This window comes from Podarcis bocagei (genome assembly GCF_964188305.1).
Source record: "Podarcis bocagei genome assembly, chromosome: 3".
Lineage (NCBI taxonomy): Eukaryota > Metazoa > Chordata > Lepidosauria > Squamata > Lacertidae > Podarcis > Podarcis bocagei.
The window spans coordinates 2118417-2145705 of record NC_138127.1 but is presented as its reverse complement, the minus strand read 5'-3'; the positions used below and the strand labels follow the sequence as shown (position 1 = coordinate 2145705).

At 45.2% G+C, this 27289-nt stretch overlaps 1 protein-coding gene across 1 annotated transcript; it reads left to right on the top strand.

Annotated features, from left to right (window-relative positions):
- On the top strand, positions 1–26687 carry BFSP1 (beaded filament structural protein 1). Its single transcript, XM_081189107.1, has 8 exons — positions 1–523; positions 2501–2561; positions 11091–11186; positions 11759–11851; positions 14069–14176; positions 19285–19505; positions 20939–21024; positions 22295–26687. The coding sequence occupies exons 1-8, from the start codon at positions 153–155 to the stop codon at positions 23254–23256; spliced, it is 1998 nt and encodes a 665-aa protein (XP_081045233.1). The 5' UTR covers positions 1–152; the 3' UTR covers positions 23257–26687.
- Positions 26688–27289: the final 602 nt, after the last annotated feature.

The following is a 27289-nucleotide window of genomic DNA, read 5'->3' as shown; positions in this document are numbered from 1 at the left end:
GGCAGGTCAGTCCTCGAATGTTGTGGCGGGAGAGCTGAGTGCATCCCCTTCCTTTCCATTCCCAGTCCCAGAAACATCGCGCCGTCAAACTGGAGAGAGAAAGGGAGTGGCAAAGGGGATCTCTGGGCCCGCACACGTCCCCCCAGTCCGCCATGTACAGAAGCAGCTACCTGCGCGAAGTTCGCAAGGAGAAGTATGAGAGGTCGGATGCTTTCGAAGAGCTGCCCCAGTCACCTGAGTTTGGCAGCTTTGCCCAAGCTCAAGGCCTGGAGAACCTGCAAGAGCTCAACGAGCGCTTTGCCAACTACATCAACCGGGCCCGGGTCCTCGAGCAGCGCAACGCCATCTTCCGTAAGCAGCTTGAGACCTTTCAGCGCATGGATGAGCTGGCTGGGCTGGAAGAGGCTTTCGCAGCTCAGATTGACCTGAACCGCCAGCGGGTTCGCGAACTGGCCTCTGACAGAGCTAAGTTGGAGCGGGAGGAGAAAGATGCTCAGCGTATGCTGGATGAGTTCCGTAACAAGTAAGTTGGCTGTGGGCGAGAGGAGAGGGGAACACCGTGACGGAAACCAGAGTACATGGAAACGGACGTGGGTGGCGCTGTGGTCTAAACCACTAAGCCTCTTGGGCTTGCCGATCAGAAGGTTGGCAGTTCGAATCCCCGCCACAGGGTGAGCTCCCATTGCTATGTCCCAGCTTCTGCCAACCTAGCAGTTCAAAAGCACACCAGTGCAAGTAGATAAATAGTTACCACTGTGGTGGGAAGGTAAACAGCATTTCTGTATGCTCTGGTGTTCCGTTGTGCCAGAAGCAGTTCAGTCATGCTGGCCACATGACCCGGAAATCTGTCTGTGGACAAACGCTGGCTCCCTCAGCCTGAAAGCGAGACAAGCACTGCAACCCCATAGTCGCCTTTGACTGGACTTAACTGTCAGGGGTCCTTTACCTTTACCTTTATAGAATAATGTGGTTGGAACCCCCTGCAATGCAGGTACCACAGCTAAAGAATCCCTGACAGATGGCCATCTAACCTTTGCTTTAAAAACTTTAATGAGTGTTATTCTTACCGTTTAGTTGGAATTTCCTTGCTTGCTATTTGAATCCATTGATTCAAATGCTACCCTCTGTATTGGAGTCATAGATAAGGCTGCCTGTGGCTTTTGAAGAGAAGTAACACACACACACACACACACACACACACACACACACACACACAAGTAATCACTAGGTGGTGCCTGTGCATATATTCATTTGGTGCTTGGCTACATTCTGAACCAACAGAGCCTCAGTTAGATGCATGTGGCTATGATTACGAGGATAGAAATGGAGATGAGGTGGACCACGTTCCCCACCTTGAGCTCCTTGGAGCAAAGGTGGGTTAGAAATGCAATGAACAAACAAATGAATAATAAACCCACTACATGAATTGTTGGGGACCTGGTTTTTCAGGTTTAGAAGCCCCACTCTGCACTTGACATTGATTGGTGGGTAGCAGAACCCCAAGGACTGTTGCATCAAGAGTGCATGCCGTACGACAGTGTATCATTATTTTCAAGAAATAAATACCTTGCACAACTTCGCGATCTTTAGGATGCCTTTATGGCAGGACTGGCGACACTTTTTCAGCAGTGCAACAGATGTGCCCCCCCAACTGCCCATGGTGTCACATTCCAGCCAGGCAAAAGCCAGTGTTTTCTAACCCCCACCCCCATTTCTCTGTCCTCGGTAAGGGACAGACCTTATAACAGTTCAGAGGGCCAGATTGAGAAGTCGGAGGGCCACATTCAGTCCTTGATCCTGATCCCTATTTTATGAAGTATTTTGTTTACAGCCATGGTTCCCAACATGGGGGCGGTCGGCAATTTGAGAATGAGTTATTGACAGTTAATGGCCTTTTAGGCTTCTCCCACGTGAATTGGAGTTCATTTTTTGAATAATAAGAATTATATGTTACCGGGGGGGGGCGGAGATCAGGATTTTAGAGATGCTTAGGTGGGGCATAGCCAAAAACAGCTTGGGAACGACTGGTCTACAGCAACAGTTGCCAGTTGGTAATCTCAATCTTGCCTCCTAACACATATAAATCGCCCTTCTTTCTTTTATGTTCTTTCATCCTGTTCTCCCCCCTCTTATGTACCTCACTGAAAACAAAGACTGGATTTTCAATTGATCCACAGAAGTCCATGACAACTGACTAAATAACTAACCAACTGATAAAAAGATAACAAACTAATAGCAGGGGTATAACAATTATTAGAAACACTGCCCCCCACGATGATATTATACCTGGTTTTCAAAACGTTTTTGTTCTATCTTGTAATTTCTGTTAAAATATTGTCAATTCTTTTCATCGTTATAAATGACAAATTATGACAAATTGTTTATTTCTGCCATTATTCACTTTTACCTGGAAACAAAAAGGAGAAAATTGAGCCACTTACCCATTTCTTTTATCATCTTTATTATTTACATTTTCCTTTTTGCTTCTCTTTTTCCGTAGATATAAAAATGAATGTGAGTATCAGCAGATGTTGAAAACTACTCTTGAACGACTTAATAAGGTAAGTTCACAATATCAAAGGCTATCTGCTTCCCCTCAGCCAATGTTTCTTTCATGTGGTGTTCCTTGTTAGCAACCATGTCATGGGCACTGTCCAGTAGTTGCCAGGGAAAACCAGGCAGTCACATGGCACAGGTATCACCATTTTGAAGCTGACGTGCTTACTTGAGGTGTAACAAACTGCATAAACTGTCCTTTTTCCAAAAAAGGATTCTAGGGCAATATGCATACTACTACTACTAATAATAATAATTAATAATAATAATACAGAAACAAACTACAAACCAACAATACAGTACAACAAAAATAAGAGGAATAAACTCATTCAGTAATGTAATCTGAAAATATCATCCTTTAAAATGCTTCATCAAATCAAAAACTTCTAATCTGGTGCTGAAAAGAATACAAATTTGACCCTAGGTGCACCTCTCTCAAGAGACTATTCCATATTTGGAGCCACCACAAAGACCCACCTAACTTTTGTACATTCATTATATACTTCTGTTCTGAATATGAAGCAGAAGGACCTTATCTGAAGGTCATTGTACACCATTAACTTGTTCAGAAGGAGTTGTTCCTTCAGTTATTGGGGCCTCAAGCCATTTTAAGCTTTAAAGGTAAGCACCACACCTTGAATTGGGCTGGGTCATGAACACAAAGCTAATGTAGTTCATCTGGAACTCATGTTTCATCCCATCGTTCAGCCCAGACACTGAGGTCCAGCTTCAAGGGCCTTCTGGCAGTTCCCTCACTGCGAGAAGGGAGGTTACAAGGAACCAGGCAGAGGGCCTTCTCGGTAGTGGCGCCCGCCATGTGGAATGCCCTCCCATCAGATGTCAAGGAAATAAACAACAACATGACTCTTAGAAAACATCTGAAGGCAACCCTGTATTGGGAAGCTTTTTAATGTTTAATGTTTTATCGTGTATTTAATATTCTGTTGGGAGCCGTCCAGAGTGCCTGGGGAAACCCAGGCAGATGGACGGGGTATAAATAAGTTGTTGTTGTTGTTGTTGTTGTTGTTGTTGTTGTTGTTGTTGTTGTTGTTGTTGTTTGACATGGCTCCATCTAGCTAAAGAAGCCAGAACTTTGGCAGCCAAATTCTGCACTAGTTGGAGTTTCCAGATGCTTTTCGGCCCCACATACAGCACAATATAGGAATCCAACCTGGATTACTGTAGCCAGGTGGGCTATTTCTACGCAGGAAAGGATGCAGCTGATAAACCAAGTAAAGCTGGCAGAAGATGCTCCAAGCCACTGATGCATCTTGGGTCTCTAGTCATAATGTTGAGTCTTAAAAGCATTACCCACAAGCTGGGCACCTCTTCCTTCAGAGGGAGCATCAGAAACCACAAACTCACAGTGGTTTCATCTTGTTGGGACGGTTTATGAGTCTTCGTCTATCCCATTGCCCAGATACTAAACTAAGGCCAATCGAAGAAGGACTTGTGGATCCCTCAAAAACAACCATGTAAGAACTGTGCAGGTATTATGAGGGCATGTTCATGCTTTGGAAAAGCAGCTATTTTAATATTAGAATTTATTCTCAAAGGAGAACAATGTTTTACAGCTATGTCCATTGCTCTATCAAGTTCTGTAGCACAAAGACCTTATCCCCCCCTCCAAAAAAAGCATATTTCAGATTTCATTTGAAAAGAATTTGTTTTCAGGAGGTTTTATGTGTTTGCCATGGAAACAAGGTTTGTGCAAGAGCCTTGTTAAGTTGTGGGTGAACATATCAGATGACACAGTGATTCTTCAAACAGCTCTTGTTTATTCACAGGCCAGAACAGAACTGAACTGAAGAGTTCAGCCAGCCTGCTTATATAGAGCTCCACTAGAACGCAATAGTAACCATTTTCTGTAACTATCCAATCACTGAACGTCACTTTCAATCCCTTATTTGCATATGTGGACCTGAACTATCTACAGTTTCCCCTTGCTGGCCCAGGGTGAGAACTTCAGTACATAACAAGCCTAGTGTTATACAGATATTGAGTGGGTCCTTTCCTTAAACAGACAATCCTGATAAAGTATTTTACAGGCCCTGGCTGATGTACTGACTTGCCTGTGATGTAATCTGCTACAGAGTTTTCCCTTTATTCTGAACCTTTAGATACCCAGATACCCAGAACTTGCTCATTCAATGCTTTATCCTACTGGGCTATTTTCTTACTTATGGGCTGAAAAAATGGACCCTATTTCTTATTTTGGATGGCTAATTTTTTTGCTTTTCATGTTTATCTTCCTATTGATGCTTTAGAGTGACTTTTCTACCTCTTTGCCAGATAGATTCTTCTTCAGTTTAATTGAAATAATTACCAGCATTCTGTCAATTATATTCTGATGTGTTACTTCCCTGATGTGTTGCCGCGCTCGTAACCCAAAAGTTACATATCCAGAGCGGTACGTAACTAGAGAGTCCACTGTATATATTATTATATTTTTAGCTTTTATGATACAAGTGCCTCTTTAAAAGAGGTGACCCACAGCCTGATTGCCAACCACCTTCCTCTCTTGACAACAACAACAACAACAACAACAACAACAACAACAACAACAACAACAACAACAATTTATTATTTATACCCCTCCCATCTGGCTGAGTATTCCCGGCCACTCTGGGCGGCTCCCAATCAGGTGTTAAAAACAGTACAGTGTTAAATATTAAAAAATTCCCTGAACAGGGCTGCCTTCAGATGTCTTTTAAAGATAGGATAGCTGCTTATTTCCTTCACATCTGAAGGGAGGGCGTTCCACATAGCAGGCGCCACTACCAAGAAGGCCCTCTGTCTGGTTCCCTGTAACCTCATTTCTCACAATGAGGGAACCGCCAGAAGGCCCTCAGTGCTGGATCTCAGTGTCCGGGCTGAACGATGGGGGTAGAGACGCTCCTTCAGGTATACAGGACCAAGGCCGTTTAGGGCTTTAAAGGTCAGCACCAACACTTTGAATTGTGCTCAGAAACGTACTGGGAGCCAATGCAGATCTCTCAGAACCGGTGTTATACTGATGAACACCCAGCCCAAACCCCCTGATTATCTCTCCCAGCGGCTTCATATAGATATTAAAAAGAAAGCATGGGGGAGAGGACGGAACCCTGAGGCACCCCACAAGTGAGAGCCCAGGGGTCTGAACACTCATCCCCCAACACCACTTTCTGGACATGCCCCAGGAGAAAGGAGCGGAACCACCGTATAACAGTGCCCCCAGCTCCCAGCTCCTCTAGACAGTCCAGAAGGATGTTATGGTCGATGGTGTCAAAGGCCGCTGAGAGATCCAGCAGAACTAGGAAACAGCTCTCACCATCTTAAAGAAAGTTTTCCACAGTCCAATCCCTCCTCCCCTTTGGCATTTAAGTGCACATAAAACTCTCTTGACTCATCAGCTCTCCTCTGAACCCCATCACCCAAATAGCTGCTATGAGCAGTGCTGCTTTCAGACGCAGAGGTGCGACGGGGTTGTTGCGCTGCGCAGGTGCCAACAGAGGGTGAAAGGAACATAACAATTAAATTGTGTATTGGACATGTGGCTGTGGCGACCAAGGGCTCATTTGCTTGCAGATGTAATTCAATCGAGGAAGTAAACACTTTCCTCTGACATAGGCTGACCTGTCACAAATTGTAAATATCAAATGGTTAATGCAATTCCCATGATGGCAGCTCGCAAGCAAGCCATTAGATGAAATTTGCTGCTAGAGAACATTTGTAGATCAGCCTGAATAACTATCAAAATTGCCCAAATGCATTTGTTCCCGGTGCATCTGCAAACACAAAAAGGAGTTGCGTGGTTCAAATTAAAAATCAGTGGTACCAGCTCTTAGAAAGGGCACAGCAATGAGCATATACTGTCACCTTTTTGAGAGGAAGATCACAAACACCTGGCTTCATTCGCGCACACAAATAGCCTTCCAGGGTTTTTTCCCTACCTGCACATCATACGAAACAGGTGCAGAATAGGCACTAGAAGGACAGGATATAAATCTCTCTCTAACTGAAATAAGCTGTTTATGTTTTTGCTTGCAAATGTTCAGCTCTTCTTAAGCTGCTTTTTTTTCTTTTGAGAGGGGGTGAATGCTGCCTAATATATACATTTTTTACAAAGCAATTTGCCCTAAAGCAACACAGTTTCCCGTAAAACAGTATGTTATTTTCACTAATATGTAGATTCCTCAATATGTGTGCATTTTCCCACTTGGCTGGATAACTGCATTGCAAAATAATTGTAAAGGCTAGCTGACTGGGTGTGTGAGTTTTGCTTGGTTTTGTTGTGCAATTTATCCTTTCGATGGACCGGTATTTGAAGTAGTCTGAAGAACAGCATCAAATTAATGGCCTTCTGATAGCCAATATAATATTGAAATTTGATTGATTGATTGATTGATTGATTGATTGAATTAATATACCGCCCTCTACCCGGAGGTCTCAGTATCTGGGCAATGGGATGGACGAAGACTCAAACTGTCCTGACAAGGTGGAAGCACTGTGAGTTTGTGGTTTCCGATGCTCCCTCTGAAGGAGGAGGTGCCCAGCTTGGGGATGCTTTAAGACTTGGCGTTATCACTAGAGACCCAAGAGGCTTCAGTGGCTTGGAGCATCTTCTACCAGCTTCACTTGGTGTTTTGTACTCAACGGTTTTTAAATACATTGAACTTAATTTTGCTGAAGGTCGAAATTCAGACATTTGTTGCATTTTAATTGGCTACACCGCATGCAATGAGACACCATTTAATCACATCCATCACCTTTAGACTGGTGTATTAAGACTTTGAAGACCAAAGGTTGCAGCAGAATGTCCACAGAAGAGCTGGAAATGTTTTGCTTGGCTAGTTTTTTTTCTGAGAATGTGGACCGGAAACAGTATCCCAAGGGATGTACCTGAGTAGATTCAGAAATCAGGACTTGCCAATGAAAGGAAGCATTAATCAACAGCTCTGCAAACCTGTCAGGTTCCTGTCTTGTATCTAACGCTTGTGGGAAAGAATGTTGATTAATCACTTGCTGAAATCACCTTTTAGGACTAGGAGTCTGGGGAAAGCATTGCACAGAAACAATAATGCAAAGGGTCGGGGTCGGGGGAGAGACTCATGGGCCAATCTACTCTAGTCATGCTCAACTTCTCACAGGTCTGTGCGCTCCTGCACACCAAGGATCAATGTATGGGGTGGCACAGCTGGCTACAGTGACAAGGGAGACCCAGACTCCCCCTGAATCTTGCAAGACCTTACCTGCTCTTGTTTCGCCTTGTAGGATCTTGGGGAGAAGATGCAGCATCAGCCTTAAAAGGGTCTTGATGTTCACCAAACTAGGCCTTTGGCGTTTGGCTCCCCATATCTCAACTCATGCAAATAAGAGACCAATAAGACTGGTTTGGGGATCAAAACAGGCCACAGCTTTATTGAATACAGATGAAAGAGGTTTGGCTTGGGCATGGAGCAATCTAAACACTTCTGGCCTGCCAGCCAGAAGTAACGCGTGGTCAATCCAGTTCTGAAGTCTTACATCAAATAGGGTGACCCCCGCAGAGACTGCTGTCTAGGGGAGTGCCTTTGCACCTGGCCCTGCCAGGGCATGTGGACTTGGCCACTCCCCCTGAATCCCTTTAAGGGGATACCCCAGTGTTAGGAGGGGCAGGCAGAGACTACAACCTCCTCTCCATCCAAAACAAAGCATTGCCCCAATGCCCAACCAGTTGTGACGATTGCTACGAGGTAGGCAAAACCACCGGGTCGGTGCCAGTTAGCCTGGTGGGCAAATTCCTATCCGGCCCCATAGAGAGTGGTGACCACCGTAGCCACAGCAAAGTCATTGACTATCAGCTTAAACCGAAGGTGGGTGGGTGGGGAAACCCGGCGAAGGAATGAACAGGTAGTTCCCCAGGTGTGGGCAGCTTAAATGGGGCAAGAGGCGGATCCGAAGGAAGCCTACCTGCTCCATCGGCCTTGTCCCGTGGCACAGCCCGCATCCCCAGACTGCATCCCCATTTGCCAAAGCAGGGTGCAGGCTTTGATAGGTGGAGGGGGCTTAAGCCCTCACCGCCTATCAGGGAGGGCACTGCTGTTCCAGTTCTCTCGTCGGGGCCCCAGTGAAGCCTCTGATGCCCTGCAATGCTGCCGCACCAAGAGGGGTGAGCAGACTTCCCCAGCAACCCTCACTTGGTTTAAAGTCTTTCCCTGAAGCTTTATGTGGTCTCTGGTTTCTCATGGCTGGAGTACAGTTTGACTCTTCTTGATTGGCTCTTGGTTGTGAGGTGAGGTTGAGTAGTGTGAGATTCAAACGTCCGGCAGGCTTCCCTGTGCCTCTGGACTTTTCCCAGCTTTGAGCAGAGTATCGCAAACAGCGGTGTGTGCCTTGTGTGGGTGTAGAAATAACAGACCATACACAGCTTCTTTCTAATCTAAGAAGCAGTTTATTTACAGCAGAGAAATAAATCATCCAGAAGGCATGATTGACTCCCTCGGAGCACAAAACAAAAGTGTTCTGTCTCACATAACAAAGAACAATCCTCGTATGTGAGACTACCCCCCCAGTGGGCAGGACGCACTCTGAGCTATTAACACTGTAAGCTCTGGTTCTCCTCACAAGTAGGATACCCTTATGGGGTTCTGAGCTAATGCACCAGCACTTGGCCACAGCTTGGGCAGGTGGGGCCAAGCCTGCTGTCATATATCTCAGGTTGCCAGTGCATAGCCCTCACCACACTGGGTCCTCTCTGCTGGTCAACTCTCAAAGTCATTCCTCTGTAGGTGTGCTGGGATGCGTCTCCCCCCCCCAAACAGAACACCTAGGTTCGAAACAGAAAACAGACCTATGCTGTGATGCAATGCCAAGCCTACTTACCTTGCTGCAACCAATGAAATTATGGCCTCTTTTAACTCAAGCATCTGTTTTGGTCTGATGGTTACCCAGCCTTTTCTTTTGGGATCACCTTGATGCGCCTGCACCACAAATCACAAGCACTGAATCCAGATATATGTGAGTGCTCACATTCTGATCCACATCACAAGATGCATGTGGCTAGATCGATGGGTCAGAATGAGTTTCGCTATGTGGCTACAGATGAAGCAACTGTCAGAGATGCTGTTGCTCTGTATGTGGCTTTCTTTTGCTGAAAGGGGTGTTGGTTCATGAGAAGAAACAGGGAGGGAACTGCCCAAAGGCCCTCAAAGCTGGGCCTCAAAGCTGAATGATGGGGGTGGAGACGCTCCTTCAGGTATACAGGACCGAGGCCATTTAGGGCTTTAAAGGTCAGCACCAACACTTTGAATTGTGCTCGGAAACATACTGGGAGCCAATGTAGGTCTTTCAGGACCAGTGTTATATGGCCTCGGCGGACACTCCCAACCACCAGTCTAGCTGCCGCATTCTGGATTAATGGCAGTTTCTGGGTCACCTTCAAAGGTAGCCCCACATAGAGCACATTGCGGTAGTCCAAGCGGGAGATAAGCAAAGCATGCACCACTCTGGCGAGACAGTCTGCGGGCAGGTAGGGTCTCAGCCTGCATACCAGATGGAGCTGGTAGACAGTTGCCCTGGACACAGAATTGACCTGTGCCTCCATGGACAGCTGTGATTCCAAAATGACTCCTAGGTTGCACACCTGGTCCTACAGGGGCACAGTTACCCCATTCAGGACCAGGGAGTCCTCTACACCTGTCTGCTCCCTGTTTTCAAAAACAGTACTTCTGTCTTGTCAGGATTCAACCTTAATGTGTTAGCCACCATCCATCCTCCAACCGCCTCCAGACAGGACCTTCACCACCTTCACTGGTTCTGATTTAAAAGAAAGGTAGAGCTGGGTATCATCCGCATACTGATGAACACCCAGCCCAAACCCCCTGATGATCTCTCCCAGCGGCTTCATATAGATGTTCATATAGTGCCAGTGGGCTGATGAGCTCACTGTTTTGCTGCTGATTCATATCTCAAAAAGTCATAGAAAAGAATGCAGAAGTGTTGAGCAAATGGCTGGTTGCTGGCTTAGAATGTTCTGGTCGTGGTCTGTATTAATCTCATTTGCTCACAGTGCAGATAACAAGGCCCAGAGCAAAAGCCCATGCTAAGTTTTTATCTTTATCATTCCTGGCACATCAGCAGACCTGGCCAGGTCTGCATTCCATGATATAATGGAAAGAGCAAGCATCTACACATTTTTGAACAGCACAGCAGACGCTTTGGATTAGTTTATTGGGCCATGTCACAAAAGCTGTTCTCTTTGAATGGCTCCCCATCACATGTCCTTGCCAGGAATGTCACTGTTTTGCAACCCCTAAATATGGTGGTTCTGTCCGAGCACTGGCAGCTGAATGTTTGAGGCAGATAGCACATCTTGGGCTGCATGTGATTGGCTGTGCATGTGTAAAACTGGAACACTCATTGATGCGTTGGTTTTACTTACACGCAACTGTGCCCCAAGCGGTTCACAGCAAACATTCAAAACATTAAAACAGGGAACACTGGAAATATAAATATACAAAATACAGAACGTGTCGGTAAAGTCAAAATAACAAAAAGAAATGCTTTTATTACAGGAAGCTGATGAAGCTTTGCTGTGTAATCTGGAACTACAGATTGAATCACAGTTCTTGCAGGATGATGTTAATGCTGCAAAGGACAGATACAAAAAGGTAATTACTGTGAACTAACAGGGGAGCTTTGATTTCTTCTTAGTTTTCTTTGCTTGCCAAGAAGTGTAGATGACAGAGAGTAGGCCCTTGACCTCTGGCTGACAAGGGACCTTCAGCCAATGAAGAAAGCTCTATCTCCCATTTTCTTCCCCCTCTATTTATGGCACCTCCATAGCAGATTAAAAGCCATAGTGGGATGATATAGTGGAAGTTGATCTACCTTCTGGTGCTACAGAGCTGTGGCTATGAGCAGAAAATCTTGGGGGAGAAACCCTAGTGGGGGGACCCCAAAACAAGCCAATGGGGACTATGAATGGTCAGTAGCCAAAGAATGCAAGATGACTGTTGAAGGAGGGGAGTAGAAAACCAGAAGGATGGATCTCTGAACAGGAGGTATTCCACAGTGCAATGTTTTGTTGTAGGTCTCACTTGTCTAGAACAATTCCTTATTTACCTAGGATGGATCTACACACGAGGGGGTGGGGGTGGGGAATTGAGTTGAGAGGGGAGTCCCTCGAATGGAGATCCTGCTTTTGATTCTTTCAAATGTAAATCATTTTGCTCTGCCACAGAACCTCATGGAAATACAGACCTACGTCAGTATTTTACAGCAAATCATGCAAACAACTCCTCGCGTATCCACCATCGCAGCTGGAGCTAGCGAGGTAAGTCTTTTATTTCACCGACAATGTTTGTGGCACGTTAAAAGAAATGATCCGAAAGATCCGATTTTCAAATAGTAGTAAAAGGGTAAAAGAAAAATGGAGTGATTGAGGATTGGTGAAGCAACGCTTGGAGGATTACATGGTTATTCTTGGCAGACAACCATTGCACAGCAGTATATTGCTGTTCTTTTTAAAATAAATTTTATTTTTGCATTTTCTGTTTTACATAAAATAATGAATTAAATACATCAACATATAATCCCTTTTGACTCCCCCACCCCCAATTGTGGATCTTAATGCAATGATTTTCCCTTCTGCATCTCTTTCATAACTCTGTTTTTATAAATCCTTTGTCAATCCAGAGCTCAAATTTTCACTACAAGTTTTCCGTCAACCCTAACAATGTACGCAATTGTTTACAATAGCATTTTCAAACAAATTATAGACTTTCCCCATTCTTTATTAACGACCTCCTCTTCCTGGTTCCCCATCCTGTACGTTTTGCCATCTCGGCATAATTCATCAATTCTGTCTGCCACTCTTCTTTAGTCAGAGTTGTACCATCTTTCCATTTCTGGGCTAAGAGAGTCCGTGTAGCCGTGGTCGCGTACATAAATAGTTTTGTTTGGTCCTTCAGGATCTCTGGTCCTACAATACCTAAAAGAAAAGCTTCTGGTTTGTTAGAACATTGTATATGTATTGTATATGTATATTGCTGTGCTTTGATCTCAGCGTTATCGTCTCTCCCTGCCCTCATCTCCCCTCTGAGTTGAGCTTGCAAACGGACAGCTTCCACCCAGTGGCGGAGGAAGGGGGTGTGGTGGGGGCGGTCCACCACAGGTGTCATCCCTGGGGGGGGTGACATTGCTGCCCCGCCCCCTGGGACACTCGCCATGGGTGGCACCCCTGGGACACTAGCCCCACCCCACGGGGTGGCTAGCCACGCCGCCGGGTGCCGGAGCAGCTAGCTCCACCTCTGCTTCCACCATTTTGAGGAAAATGACACACAACCAATGTCTCCCAAACCACACCCACCAGCTCCCACCTTCTCCATACAAAAATCAGGTTGATGCAATCCACACGCCACACCACTGAACATATCAGGAATCCATCTGGATCTTTAACAAAAGTTGGATTTTTTTGTGGTAGAAGAAAAAGTCGTGCACGTGTACACTATTCTGAAACACAAGCTGCATAATGGCAACGTTGTGTGGCGGCATGCAAAAAAATCAAATTTAAAAGAACGACAAGATGGAAATGCTAAATGGCGAGCTTGGAAAGGCACAAAGCTTGCATTACTTGGTTTCACCTACTGTTGGCCTCTCTGCCTTCCACCTTACGAGTCTGAAGGGACGTTCGCCACCCCTGTTCGTGACAGAATGATGGAGATCATAGCCAAACAACTGCTTGTAGGGATGGATCAATTATCTGAAGCAAAGGTGCTCAGATATGTGAATGCCCTTGCTCAAATTAGGGGGCCTCTCTTATGCTGAGTGACCCATCCACCACGGTGTCATCCTTCCCCAGGGAAGAAATTTTTTGCTTATTTATTTGTATCCCCCCTTTTCTCCAAGGAGTTCAAGGTGGTGCATGTAGTTCTCCCTCTTTCTGTCTCATCCTCACAGCAGCCTTGTGTGGTAGGTTAGTCTGAGAGACAGTGACTGGTCAAGGCCACCCTGTGAGTTTCATGGCTGTGTGGGACCAGAACCCCTGTCTCCCAGGTCAGTCTGTCCAGCACTCAAATCACTGCACCATACACAGGAAGTGAGCAGCAGCGAAGGAGGAGTTGTGGCATTTTCTTTTTTCTTTTTTTCCCCAAGACATATTGTCAATCAGTCAAATATCCCTCCTAGGTTTCCCAAGGGATTGATACAAATGACTGGAACTAAGGCAGTTCTGTGCATCTAAATCTGTCCTTCCTTGAAATCAACCTAGTTCTGTTTCACTTTCCAAGAGCTGCCCTTTGAAATCCTGTCAATATTTCTTGCTTGTACATTAATGGTCTTTTGCTATTCATCATTTCACCACAATGTGTATCCCTTCAAATCAAGTGCAATTTCTGAAAACCGCATGACTTTGATAGCACTCCTGCTGGAAGCACATGGCCTAGTCGTGCTTTTTTCATGTCCCTTTCCATGCATAATCAGATTTTCGGTGGTACTTGCACACAATCCGATTCCCCCCATGCAACCCTCCCTCTTTCTGCTTTCATCTTAGGAGAAGCTGATAACTGAGAGGAGGATACCGATTCTTCAAAGCCAGTTAGAAGAATACAAGAGCATCCTATGTCAGCTCCAGGCTCAGAAAATGAAACTGCAGACTGAGGTACTTCCCCCAGAAATACAGTTGTGTTAGGCCTGTGTACACACTCCTGTTTAAACCACTGAGCCTCTTGGGCTTGCAGATCAGAAGGTCGGCGGTTCAAATCCCCACAATGGGGTGAGCTCCCTTTTCTCTGTCCCAGCTTCTGCCAACCTAGCAGTTCGAAAGCACACCAGTGCAAGTAGATAAATAGGTACCGCTGCAGCAGGAAGGTAAACAGTGTTTCTCTGTGCTCTGGCTTCCATCACGGTGCTCCGCTGTGCTAGAAGCGGTTTAGTCATGCTGGCCACATGACCTGGAAAGCTGTCTGTGGACAAACACCAGATCCCTTGGCCTGAAAGCAAGATGAGCACTGCACCCCATAGTCACTTTCTACTGGACTTAACTGTCCTTTTTACCTACACACTCCTGTTTACTCTGCATCCAGTATGTCCCAAAACTGTTTTGGGAACCTGTGTACACACGCTGTTAGCCACAACAAACTGTGTCTATCCTGTGGTTTCTTATGAAATACTGTGTTTTCATGCATTCCCCCGCCTCTAAGCTAGCTTTGATTCAAGCCAATAATTTGCACACCATCTAGGATAATTCTGCATCAGTTTGCAAGAAGACTGCTTGGGTGTGTTTGACATTTTAACACAGCTGACTTCACAGGCAAGAGTTAAAGAGCTAAATTCATGGGATTTCTCCCGTTAGATTTTTTTGATCCAAAGCCAGTTGACATTCTCATCCAAGAGAGATGGGAGGTATAATAAAATTTTAACTTCTCCAGCCTCTGTCAGGAGTGCTCTTGTTCAGGACTGTACTTGGTTCGCAGTGTGGATGAATGAGTTCAGTATCTTTAGTCAAGGCCCCAGTGGAACAATATACCAAAGTCAATAGCTAATATGGGGTCGGGGAAAATTATCATGTCAAGTGATACATTATTCCTTTCATCCTCCTCCCCACTTTCTCAACAGATAAATGATCCTGCAAAACGGGGGGGGGGGGTGTATTCAGCCCAGCTTTAATGTGAAATGCTTTCAACACTTTTAAGCACTACACTAGTGGCCAAAATTGTGGGAACCTTTTGGGGAAAGTGTATTTCTGAGGTTTGATGGCTCACAACACCACTTCTTTTTGGATTAATACCATAAAATTATATATTAATGGAAAGATAATTTAATGAAGAATGTAATGCGACTAAGTTTGTTCAGTTATCTGTATTTTATAAAAAGGAAACACAACTTGCTTAGGTTGATATGAGTGTGAGTGTTTAGAGAGTACAGTGGTACCTCGGGTTACAGACGCTTCAGGTTATAGACGCTTCAGGTTACAGACTCTGTTAACCCAGAAATATTGCTTCAGGTTAAGAACTTTGCTTCAGGATGAGAACAGAAATTGTGCTCCGGCGGCGCGGCAGCAGCAGCAGGAGGCCCCATTAGCTAAAGTGGTGCTTCAGGTTAAGGACAGTTTCAGGTTAAGAACGGACCTCTGGAACGAATTAAGTACTTAACCCAAGGTACCACTGTATATTAAAAAGTTAACTCATTTAGTTAGCTCATGCATTCGTGCCCAGTCAAACATATGCATTTGTTGCCATACATACATATATGTGCAAGGAAGGTAAGCCTACAAGTGGTTCATTATCAGGGCAACTGGATTTAACCCAGTTCTCCCAATGGAGGGATGTAAAAACTGGAGTCCCCCAAGCATCAGTCCTGGGACCCATGCTTCTTAATTTGCTCATAAATCTAGGGATCTAGGGTTAGCAATGAGCAGTGAGGCAGCCAGGTTTGCTGATGATACCAAATCGTTCATGACGTTCAAAACAAAGAGGTATTGCGAGGAGCTCCAAATTGTTCTCTCCAAACTTGGTGAGCAGGTAATAAAATGCAAAAGACAATTCAATGTAAGCAAGTGTAAAGTGATGCAAAAACCCACACACCCTCATTTCACACAGACATACAGTCACAGGTCTGAATTGGTGGTGACTGACCAGCATAGCTGTCAACATTTCCCCTTTTTAAAGGGAAATTCCCTTATTCCAAATAGGATTCCTCGCAAGAAAAGGGAAAAGTTGACAGCTATGCTGACCAGCAGTGAGACTCGAGGGTCATATTGCATAGTCCAATGAATATACTTACTCAGGGTGCAGCAGCTGTGAAAAAGGCAAATGCCATGGTAGAGATTGTTGGGAAATAGACTGAAAATAAAAATAATGTCTATGATGTGGCCACACTTTGGATAGTGTGTACATTTCTGGTTGCCTCACCTGAAAATGATATTATAGAGCTGGGGGGGCGGAGTTCAGAAAAGGGCTGCCAAAAAGATCAAGGAGATGGAACAACTATCCCCTACGAGGAAAGCTTACAGGCATTTGGGGTTTTTTAATTTAGAGAAATGAGGGACGCAGGTGGTGCTGTGGGTTAAACCACAGAGCCTAGGATTTGCTGATCAGAAGGTCGGCGGTTCAAATTCCCCTGACAGGATGAGCTCCCGTTGCTTGGTCCCAGCTCCTGCCAACCTAGCAGTTCGAAAGCACATCAAAGTGCAAGCAGATAAATAGGTACCGCTCCAGCGGGAAGGTAAACGGCATTTCCGTGCACTGCTCTGGTTCGCCAGAAGCGGCTTAGTTCTGCTGGCCACATGACCCGGAAGCTGTACACCGGCTCCCTCGGCCAATAAAGCGAGATGAGCGCCGCAGCCCCAGAGTCGGCCACGACTGGACCTAATGGTCAGTGGTCCCTTTACCTTTACCTTAATTTAGAGAAAATGCAAGTAAGAGGAAACATTATAAAAGTGTATAAAATTATTTTTGGTGTAGAAAAAGGGGATGAAGAAAAGTTTCCCCCCTCTCTCATCATACAAGAACTCGGGGACATCCAATTGTGCTGAATACTCAAGATAGACAAAATAAAGTACTTATTCATCCAGTGCACGATTAAACTACGGAGTTTGCTCTGACCAGAGGGAATGATGGCCACCAACTTGAATGGCTTGAAAAGAGGTTAAACAAATTGATAGGGCTATCAGTGGCTTTTTGCTATGATGGCTGTGCTCTGCCTCTGCCATGCTTTTCGTACACCAGTTTTGGGGGAATCACAAGTGATTGTGCTCCCACTTGTGGTCTCCTCGTTGGCATCCGGCTGACCACTATGAAAACCAAATGTCAGGCTAGATGGGCTACTGGCCTGATTTGGCAGGACTATTCTTGTGTTGTTACGAGCTATGAGGGTCCTTTGCTTTGCTTTTCATTTGTGTTTTTTTTTGGGGGGGGCGGTACCAGCCTGATCCAGCTCTCCAAGTCTGGTGATTGAAAACATAGTAAAGGTAAAGGGACCCCCTAACCATTAGGTCAAGTCATGACCGACTCTGGGGTTGCGCGCTCATCTCGCTCTATAGGCCGCCGAGGGAGCCGACATTTTTCCACAGACAGCTTCCGGGTCATGTGGCCAGCATGACTAAGCCACTTCTGGCGAACCAGAGCAGCACACAGAAACGCCGTTTACCTTCCCACCGGTGTGATACCTATTTATCTACTTGCACTTTGATGTGCTTTCGAACTGCTAGGTTGGCAGGAGCAGGGACCGAGCAACGGGAGCTCACCCCGTCGCAGGGATTTGAACCACAGACCTTCTGATCTGCAAGTCCTAGGCTCTGTGGTTTAACCCACAGCGCCACTCACGTCCCTAATTGAAAACATATTCCAAGGTTTTATGGAGGTACACGTTAAAATAAAATTAAAGGTGATTTCATCTATAATGTACTCTTCAAGGCCACCTGAGTGGTGCCCATAGAACCTTTTTTTTAAAAAAAAAATAATGTGTTCTTGGAGCAGCAAGAAAGGAATAAAATGTGTCCATAGCAGGCAAAGCCTTTGCTTTTCAAGTGAATGATCGCCACCTGGTGGCAAATTTATATTCCACAAAAACGCTTTTTGGCGAAGGATTTTTTGCTTCACCAGATTGTCACATAACCTAATCTGCAAAATACTTGCTTCCTCATTTGTCCTTGTCTCTGAAATTAACTTTAGTTTCTGCAGTCAGGTCAAATCACTGCTGTCAGGGACTCAGGAACAGAGGCACAGGGGAGAGAGGAGATGGAGAGCGAAGGGGAAGAATCGGAGGGGAGCGTAGGGGAGTATGGCAGTGACCCGAGAGATTCCATGAGCTTCTCCAGCGAATCAGAAGATTCCCAGAAGGAGGCGCCCATGGTCAGGGCAAGGGGGGTCCCGGGGGGGACACACCAGAAACAAGGGGCCAGCGGGGACTCCCAAAGCAGCAGCTGGAAATCAGGACCAGCTTCCCCACCAGAGCGTAGTGGGGGGGAGGAGTCCCATGGGGCAGGGCCAGCGTCTCCTCCAGCAGGGAGAGAAGATGAGTCAGGGCTGACCACGCCTCCATCGGAGAGTGAGGGAACGGAAGGGAGGTCGGGTCCAGCTAGCCCCCCCGAAGGGGGAAGCAGTGACAGGAGCAGTGTAACGGTCAGGAGGAAGGTTGCCGGCTGGGCGCGCGCGCCAAGTTCAAATGTACAGGCGCGCGGGACAGCAGAAAACCCGGATTGGGAACCAGGTCCTAAAGCCCGCCGGAAGCAAGGAGAAGAATCAGGGGATTCAGCGTCAGAAGAGTCTAGGAAGGGCGAGACCCCAGCTGACAGGCGGGGCCAGAGGAGGAAAGAGCAAAGGAAGAGGTGGAGCAAGGCTAGAGTCTTAAACTGGTGTACGGGGGGAGGAGATTCAGATGGCGCTTCGGCGGTCTAGAATTTCGGACGTAGAGCTGCACGCTGCGGTTGTCAAAGTGTAAATGAACTTCAATAAAGACTTTTGTATATAACGACGAACTGGCATTGGTCCTTGGTGAGCTGGGACCTTGGGCAGCTCTGACAACTGCGTTCTAGAGTTTGCTTTGTTGCCCGTGTTTTCATCAGAACGACCTGTGGCAAAGTTTTGCAACAAAACTCAAACATAACCTGTCCAGTGTAAATAGGCAAACATAGCCCCTGGCTTAAAGTCAGTGAATTTATGACTGAAACAGGCAAACAGTGACCAGCTGAGAGGGTACAAGTGCAAAGTTTTCCAGGTAATAAATGCTCAAAGTCCTCTCTTTCATTTCCTTTTTTTTTTTTAACAGACAACAATGCTGGAACAGGCTATTAAAAACACCCAGGAAAGCTATGACGATGAGATTCAGTTGTACAATGAGCAGATCGACACTCTGAGAAAGGGCATTGAAGATGCTGAGAGGACCTTGGAAAAATACACCAACGACTGCCGCCAGCTCTCCATTTATAAGCAGTCTCTGGAGAGTGAACTTGAGCGCTACAAACGTATTATTGAAAATGAAGAAAGCAGGTGAGAGATTTGGGGGACTCTGGAGATGTTCATGGGTTCAGTGTATTGCTGTGTCTTTAAGAAGCCTCTTTCAAACCAACCAACAAACCAAAAACGACATTTGAAGTTTCCTATGAAATTGGTGGTACCTTGGTTAATATTAACACCAAAGCAGAACCGGTCCTGCTATTAGGCAGAGTTAGGCGGCTGCCTCACAAAGATGATGCAAAGAGCAATAGGCAGAGCTGCATGTAGCATGTGCTTTAAAGATAAAGGGACCCGCGACTGTTAGGTCCAGTTGTGGACGACTCTGGAGTTGTGGCACTCATCTCATTTTACTGGCTGAGGGAGCTGGCATACAGCTTCCGGGTCATGTGGCCAGCATGACTAAGCTGCTTTCTGGAGAACCAAAGCAACGCACAGAAACGCCGTTTACCTTCCCGCCGGAGCGGTACCTATTTATCTACTTGCACTTTGACATGCTTTCAAACTGCTAGGTTGGCAGGAGCTGAGTAAAAGTTAAAGGACCCCTGGACGGTTAAGTCCAGTGAAAGACAACTACGAGGTTGTAGCGCTCATCTTGCTTTCAGGCGGAGGGAGCCGGCGTATGTCCACCGACAGCTTTCTGGGTCATGTGGCCAGCATGACTAAACCGCTTCTGGCACAATGGAACACAGTGACAGAGACCAGAGCGCACAGAAACGCTGTTTACCTTACCTATTTATCTACTTGCACTTGCTTTTGAACTGCTAGGTTGGCAGGAGCTGGGACTGAGCAACGGGAGCTCACCCAGTCACAGGGATTCGAACTGCCAACCTTTTGATCGGCAAGCCCAAGAGGTTTAGACCACAGCACCACCCGCGTCCCATGTGCTTTACCATGAACACATCCACAGACTCAAGTGAGTCTGCTGCCTTCAGTTGTGCAGTCAACTTCTGTGTGCAGAATGGTATTCCATGAGATCTATTCAAAATAAGTGAGGGTTGCCATATTTTGAAGAGCAAAAAAGAGGACACATTTGCGGATTTCTACTTTCAGCTATGGATTGCTATGCTGAGACTCTAATTTTACATACCCATGAAAAAGAGGATGTGTCTGGGGAAAAGAGGACATGGTGACAACCTTAAAATAAGTAGGACTGCTTCTGTAACCCGTGAAATATTGCTGTGATGAAAGCATCCTCCTCTGTTTCTAATAATTCTAGCCAACAAGGTGTTCAGGGAAGTGGGCATTGGAGAATGTGATGTCATAACACTCTCCATGTATTCAGCTTGAGGCAACACAAAAGAATAAAAATAACTTATTTGGAAGATGCCAATACATTATGCAGAGAAATAAAGATCCATAATTATGCAGATGCTGTGCTTGTTTTGTTTGACTTTTCATAGCCTTCGTTCTTTTTCAAGGCGTTATTTCGCTAGGCATTTATTATAACTCGTTTCCCTCTGTTCCAGGTTGAATTCTGCCATTGTTGGAACCCCCGTGACACTATTTACACAAAGCTACAAAACCACACAGACCACAGCTCTTGGAAGGAAAGGTAATGACCTAAGGCTAGGATGGGGAAGGAATTAGATTCAGGTGCCTTTCAGGGCAAGCCTATTATTATTATTATAATATAATAATTATTAATTATTAATAATTATTATTAATATAATAATAATAATAATAATAATAATATAATAATAATAATAATAATAATAATAATAATAATAATAATAATAATAATAATAATAATTTTATTTACGATTTTCAGTTTTATACATTTCAATAATTTTAAAATCATTTTAATATTTCAAAACTCAACTTCCTTCCCCCTCTTTCTGCAGTTCTTTAAATTTGTTTTTTATATTTTCTGCATATTCCGAATTAGCTTAATTTACTCATTTATTCATCTACTTTAAATATATACTCTTATATAACTGCAGGCTATTACAATAATCCTGCCAACGTTCCTATCTGTTCACAGTTTCTTTGTAAATATTCCATAAACCATTTCCATTCTTTTATAAAAAGTTTGTTATCTTGATTTCTTATTTTTCTGGTAAGTTTCGTCATTTCTGCATATTTTGTGTCCGTTCTTCTTTTGCTGGGACTTCTTCTTTCCATTTCTGGGCAAGTAACATTCCTGCTGCTGTAGTCACATACATGAATAAATTTCTATACAGTTTGGGTGGTTCTGTCCCTATAATTTCCAAAGTCAGGGCAAACCTATTTAACGGAGTTACCCTCTCACAGTTCCCCAAATCTCTACCCCCTTACTGCACATGCATTAAACAAACTGATGAGCATGACAATTGCCTTGGATTTTTATGTATGTAGGAAGATGCATATTTATGTATAGTGCAATGAATGCTTATGCTACTTGAAATGATGACTGAACGTTATTACGGCCTCAGCCCAGTATATCTGAAGGAGTGTCTCCACCCCTATCGTTCAGCCCGGACATTGAGGTCCAGCTCCGAGGGCCTTCTCGTAGTTCCCTCATTGCAAGAAGTGAGGTTACAGCAAACCAAGCCCAGGGCCTTCTCGGTAGTGGTGCCCGCCCTGTGGAGCGCCCTCCCATCAGATGTCAAGGAAATAAACAACTATCTGACTTTTAGAAGACATCTGAAGGCAGCCCTGTACTGGGAAGCTTTTTAATGTTTAATGTTTTATCGTGTTTTTAATATTCTGTTGGGAGCCGTCCAGAGTGGCTGGGGAAACCTAGCCAGATGGGCAAGGTATAAATAATAAATTATTATCATTATCTTCTGTTGGATCTCACACAATGGCTATGTCTGTTTCCCCTCCTTTCCCCCTCTCCACAGACATTACGTTGGTTGCTCAAGACATCACCAGTGCAAAGACCAGACAAAGAAGTCTGCCGAAGAAGATCTCAAGGAGGAAGGAGATCACCGCTAAAGACCTCGCCAATGGTGCTCCATCGGAAAAAATGTATGACCGGCCTTTGGAAGGCCTTGATCACGATCAGCTGGATTTCAAGCACGGGGGATTAATGATCACAAGTGAACACAGGCAGGATGAAGTTGAAGACGTGGAGCAAGAGAGGGCTGCAGAGGATGTCCCTGATGGAGCACAGATAAGCAAAGCTTTTGATAAACTTTGCAACATAGTGAGAGAGAGGATCAGATGCTACCAGAGACCGGAACCCAAAAGCGACTTCTATACTAAAGGGCGGTATGTACTTGTCACCGGAGAGGGGAGTTATGATGACCCCTGCTTCTACTCTTCACCCATCCCTTCTGGAGGTGGAATCACTGTCTCTGACAGTGAAGGCACGGTGCCCAGTGGAGGTGTTGTAGAACCAATATCAGAGCTACCAGAACCTCTTGAGAGCGACAAAGGTGAACTCGAAGCCCAAGAAACACAAGAGGGGCCCAAGATGCCAGAAGACCTGAAATATGAGTATAAACCAGAAGAAGACAAAGCGAAGGAAGATGTCTTTGAACAGTGGGGGAAGCCTGAAGGGAAACACGAAGAGCCAGCAAAACAGCCAGGGATCGAGGAACAGGGGCCAATGACCCCAATGGGTCCGAGTGACCGAACTGAAGCAGGCGTATACATAGGCAAGGAGTATGGCAGGGCAGGTGGCCTCTCTTTCAAGGAGCTGAGCCCACCAAGCACTGTGAGTTACGAGAAAGTGGAAGTGGTGGAATCCATCGAGAAATTCTCGGACGACAAAATTCAGACGTACGAAGAAACCGCCATGATTGTGGAGACCATGATTGAGAAGACCAACAAGAAGAAGCTGGGAGACAAAAGCTCTTAATGAGCATCTCCGAAGCAGCCAGTTTATCCAGCTGTCAGTCATTAATGTGGTGTGCTCCTCAAGGCTTCTTGCTCCATAAAGTTATCACTAATAAGGTCAATGGAACTATTCCAGAGTGAGTGGGTTTGAGGACTGTAGCCTAAAGGCTATATTTTGCTTGAGTTCTTGCCAACCCCTTTCCATCTTTGGATGGAACGATAAAAATAGTGGGTTTTGTTGCTTGGAATGAAGCTGGCTTGTCCGTTAACAGCAAAATATTGAATTACATTGCTACACTTCTGAGATCTTAAACCTGATTCATGAATTACCTGCTCTGGTGCCATCTGCTTAGAACAGACCCAATTATTAGCCATGGTGGTGAAACATGTACACTGCCAGTTGCACAATGACTTCTCATGGTAACCCTCAACAGCAAGAATGGCTCTAACCTCAGAAGAAGACAGCCACACCACCGAATGCAAGGTGTGAACCCCAAACAACCGCGTCTATTTAACTACCACTGCCACCCAGGTCCTAAACAGTCATTTTGAATTTAGGTCTAGTACTTTTAATTTCAAGCCAAGTTGCCCCCAATTCAGTAAGGGAGAACTAACTGTATCAAGATGGTTATAATCAAAATGTATAATCAAGGTGCCCACCTAGACTCCAGTGAAGTGGATAAATGCAAGGGATGCAGTGAGGCAAGCACAGCCTCTTCTATGGATGCCACCAGACTTCTGCAACTGATCTGCACTGGGGCCAGTGTCCTTGGTGTCATGGCATCTGTGTGATTGTGTCAAATGTCATTATTGGAATCAATTAACTTCCCTACTGAAGTGTTTCTTGCGCCATACTGATATCTGTCTTTCTAATTATATGGTACTCCAGCTACGTATGGTAGATGGGGACATGTAGCTGAGTTTCATTTAATAAATATTTTGCCTTCCATAGACAGTGTTTTTCAGAGGATGGGTGTTGACATTTAACCACAAAAGGCAGATTTGGGGGTGGGGGGTGGGTTTCATTGAAACTTATTAAAGCCACAACTAGGCTTCAAACAGACTTTGTAAATGTTAAGAGACACCTAAAATGTAATCACTGGATGTGAATAGAGATGTAATACATTCAGAGGAAGGGGACCAGGCTCCTCTTTTTTCTAGGAGAGGGGCACTCAAATATTTTCATCTTTTACTAGATTTGGGGTATGTGTGTGTGTGTCATGCAAATGAGACTAACTTGTATGTACAGCAAAATAGACTCAGATAGAATCAGAGCCCTGGTCCAGAGGTGTTCTCACACAATATTGACAATGATGTCCCCTCACTGAGCAGAGAATTGATGCTATGAGCTGTGAAGGGAGAAGGGAACTTGGATTCACTTCTTCCTCCTACCTCTTACCTGCCAAACACTTAGACAGCATCAATGGACTGTTCAGCAGCGATGATGCAGGAACATCTCTTGCCTACAGGTGGGTACTAAATGTAGGATTCTTACCAGTGCAAGCATCATGAGTCAGTGCTTTTGGGAAGCTGCTGAGGTCCCAGGTCACCAAGAGGGGCCACTCCTGATCCAACATAACACAGCTGTAATAACTGGATTGCGCCGTGTAGCAGTGCAAGGATTAGGTTCCTATTTCTCTGTGTAATGGTGAAAGGATTGGGTCCTCCTGGCAGCACAAGCAAACCTTGGGGGTCCACTCTGGCATGGACCCCATGCCACTTACAGCAGTGACTTCTTTTGAGTTTGAGTTGAGTTGAGTAGTTCAAAACAGCTTGTTTGTCTTCTGGATGTGTGAGGTGAAAGCTGAAGAGTCCTGTGCCTTGAGATAAGTTCTCACTGGAGGCAAAGTGCTGTGCACACCATTTGGGGTGAATTGTAGAGCACAAGGGGCAAAATGGAGCAATAGCTTCACATGGCAGTTCTCAAACGGTGGATCCAATTTCACCAGGGATTATGTAACCAAGTTGCTGGCAATAATTCTAGGAAACTGCCACATATAATCCATCTAGCTCAGCCTTGTCTACACAATGACTGGCAGTGCCTCTCCATGGTTTCAAACAGGGAATCTTTCCCAGCCCTTTCTGGAGATGCCAGGGATTGGGACCATCTGTATGCGAAACAAGTGCTCTACCACTGAGCGATCACCCTTCCCATGGAGCTAAGGAGCCTTCTGTCAGCAAGTAAAATTGACAGATGGGCCCTGGCTCCTGAGCAGACAAAACGGTTGTGATGATTTCCCTAGAAAAGATTGCAGAATTCTTACAATTGTCAGGTTGCATTCCACAGGATTGGACTTGCCCCAATGTTGCACCCCAAAGAGTACAATAGCTGGAAGACTGCTCCCATCTTACACAATGGTCTAATCCAAGGCTTATCAGTGGACAGTGAAGCTCTGGTGGCATTTCCAGCCTGCGAAAACCTTCTCCATTTCCAGGGAAGCAGTTCATTTGAACATGTTTATGAAAAGGGCAGTCCACACATGCAAGAACACTGTGCATGTCTCTGATAAAATGCAGCCCACGCACACAGCCCAAGGAAGTCAATGGGAAAACTCGATTCAATATGAATGCATGGAGATTTTGCCCATGTCTTGCCCTTCCAGGTGCTCATATGCGAATGAATTATTGAGAAATTCTGGAAACCTGGTCATAGCATTTGCAAGATCACCCCATTCGTATTTTGGGTTACCTAGTTACCAATGGTTTGCCCATTGGATGTTGTTCTCAGTCACTCATTAACCAGTTTTCTAATCCTTCCAAAATCTTACAAGAACTTTGCAGCTTAGGATTGTTCCCTGTGTGATTTCCTGATCTATAGGTGCCCTCCATCAGGCAATGATGTACTAATAGGGACCTCAATGAAGCTGTCTATTGTGTTCTTTCCTTCTTCTACTGCTTAGACAGAGTTGTCTGTCTGATTTACATTGAAATATATGTCAACTGTGTCTTCAGTGGAAATTAAAAGACTGCATGAAGAACCTGCCAGTTCTCATTTACATTTTTCAGATTCTTTTCCTACATGCATGAAACTTTGCTCTGAAATAGAGCCAGTTCAAAGCTGGTTCAAACACTACACAGTAGTAAAATTGGGTTTGTGACCATATAGTCTTGACCAGGGTTTATAGCCAGTCAAAAGAACATAGGAGAGAGATTTCCTGGATCTGACCTAGACCAGCATCCTGTTTCACAAAATGGTCCACCAGATGAGGACAATAGCCTTCTTCCACTGTTGGAATTCAGAAGCATGCTTTTTCTAATCCTAAAGGTATCATACAGTCATCATGACTAGTACCCATTGGTAGCCTTGAATTTTTATGCCATTCAAGTTGCTGACTATCGCCACATTTTATAAAAGGAAACTCCATAGACTAATCATGTGCAGACTCTTCCGACTCCCTGGCAAGTCCACATGTGTTTGTTGCAGTCACATGTCAGGTGGACTACATGTTACACAAGACAATCCCAACATAGCCCTTAGTGGTATAGCTGGTCTAAAATTAAATTGCTTTTGCACTCAAACTTCTAATGCGAAATATTTAACAGTTTCACCACAGAGGAACCAAGAGAGATGCTGCTTTATATACCTAGACAACAGTGACCAATGATGGATTTTGATGATCCATCAAAAGAGGCTTCATATGGATATTTTAAAAAACCATAAAGGATGAAATTGAGCCCTCTAGAAAATGCATAGGCAAGTGCCATGAGCTCAATCAGAAACATAGCTGTCAACTTACAGATTTGAAAATAAGGGATCAGCAGCCAAAATAAGGGATTTTCCGGGCACAGGTATGTTCAACTTCTGAGCCCCTCCGAGCCAAAGGCAGAAAGCCCAGCCAGCAGCCAAACGAAGCCTCAAGCGGTGGTTCCCACAGCGCAGCAACCCGACAAAGGCGCAGCAAGGAAAACCACCGTCACCTCTCCGCTGGGCAGCGCTGAGCAAAGGTGAGTCCCTAGGCAACGTGGCTGATTTGATCGGCACAAGGCATGCAAGCTCCACCCCCCAGTCATTCTTAGACTCCTTATTGGGTGAGCAACGCAGCCAAGCAACACAC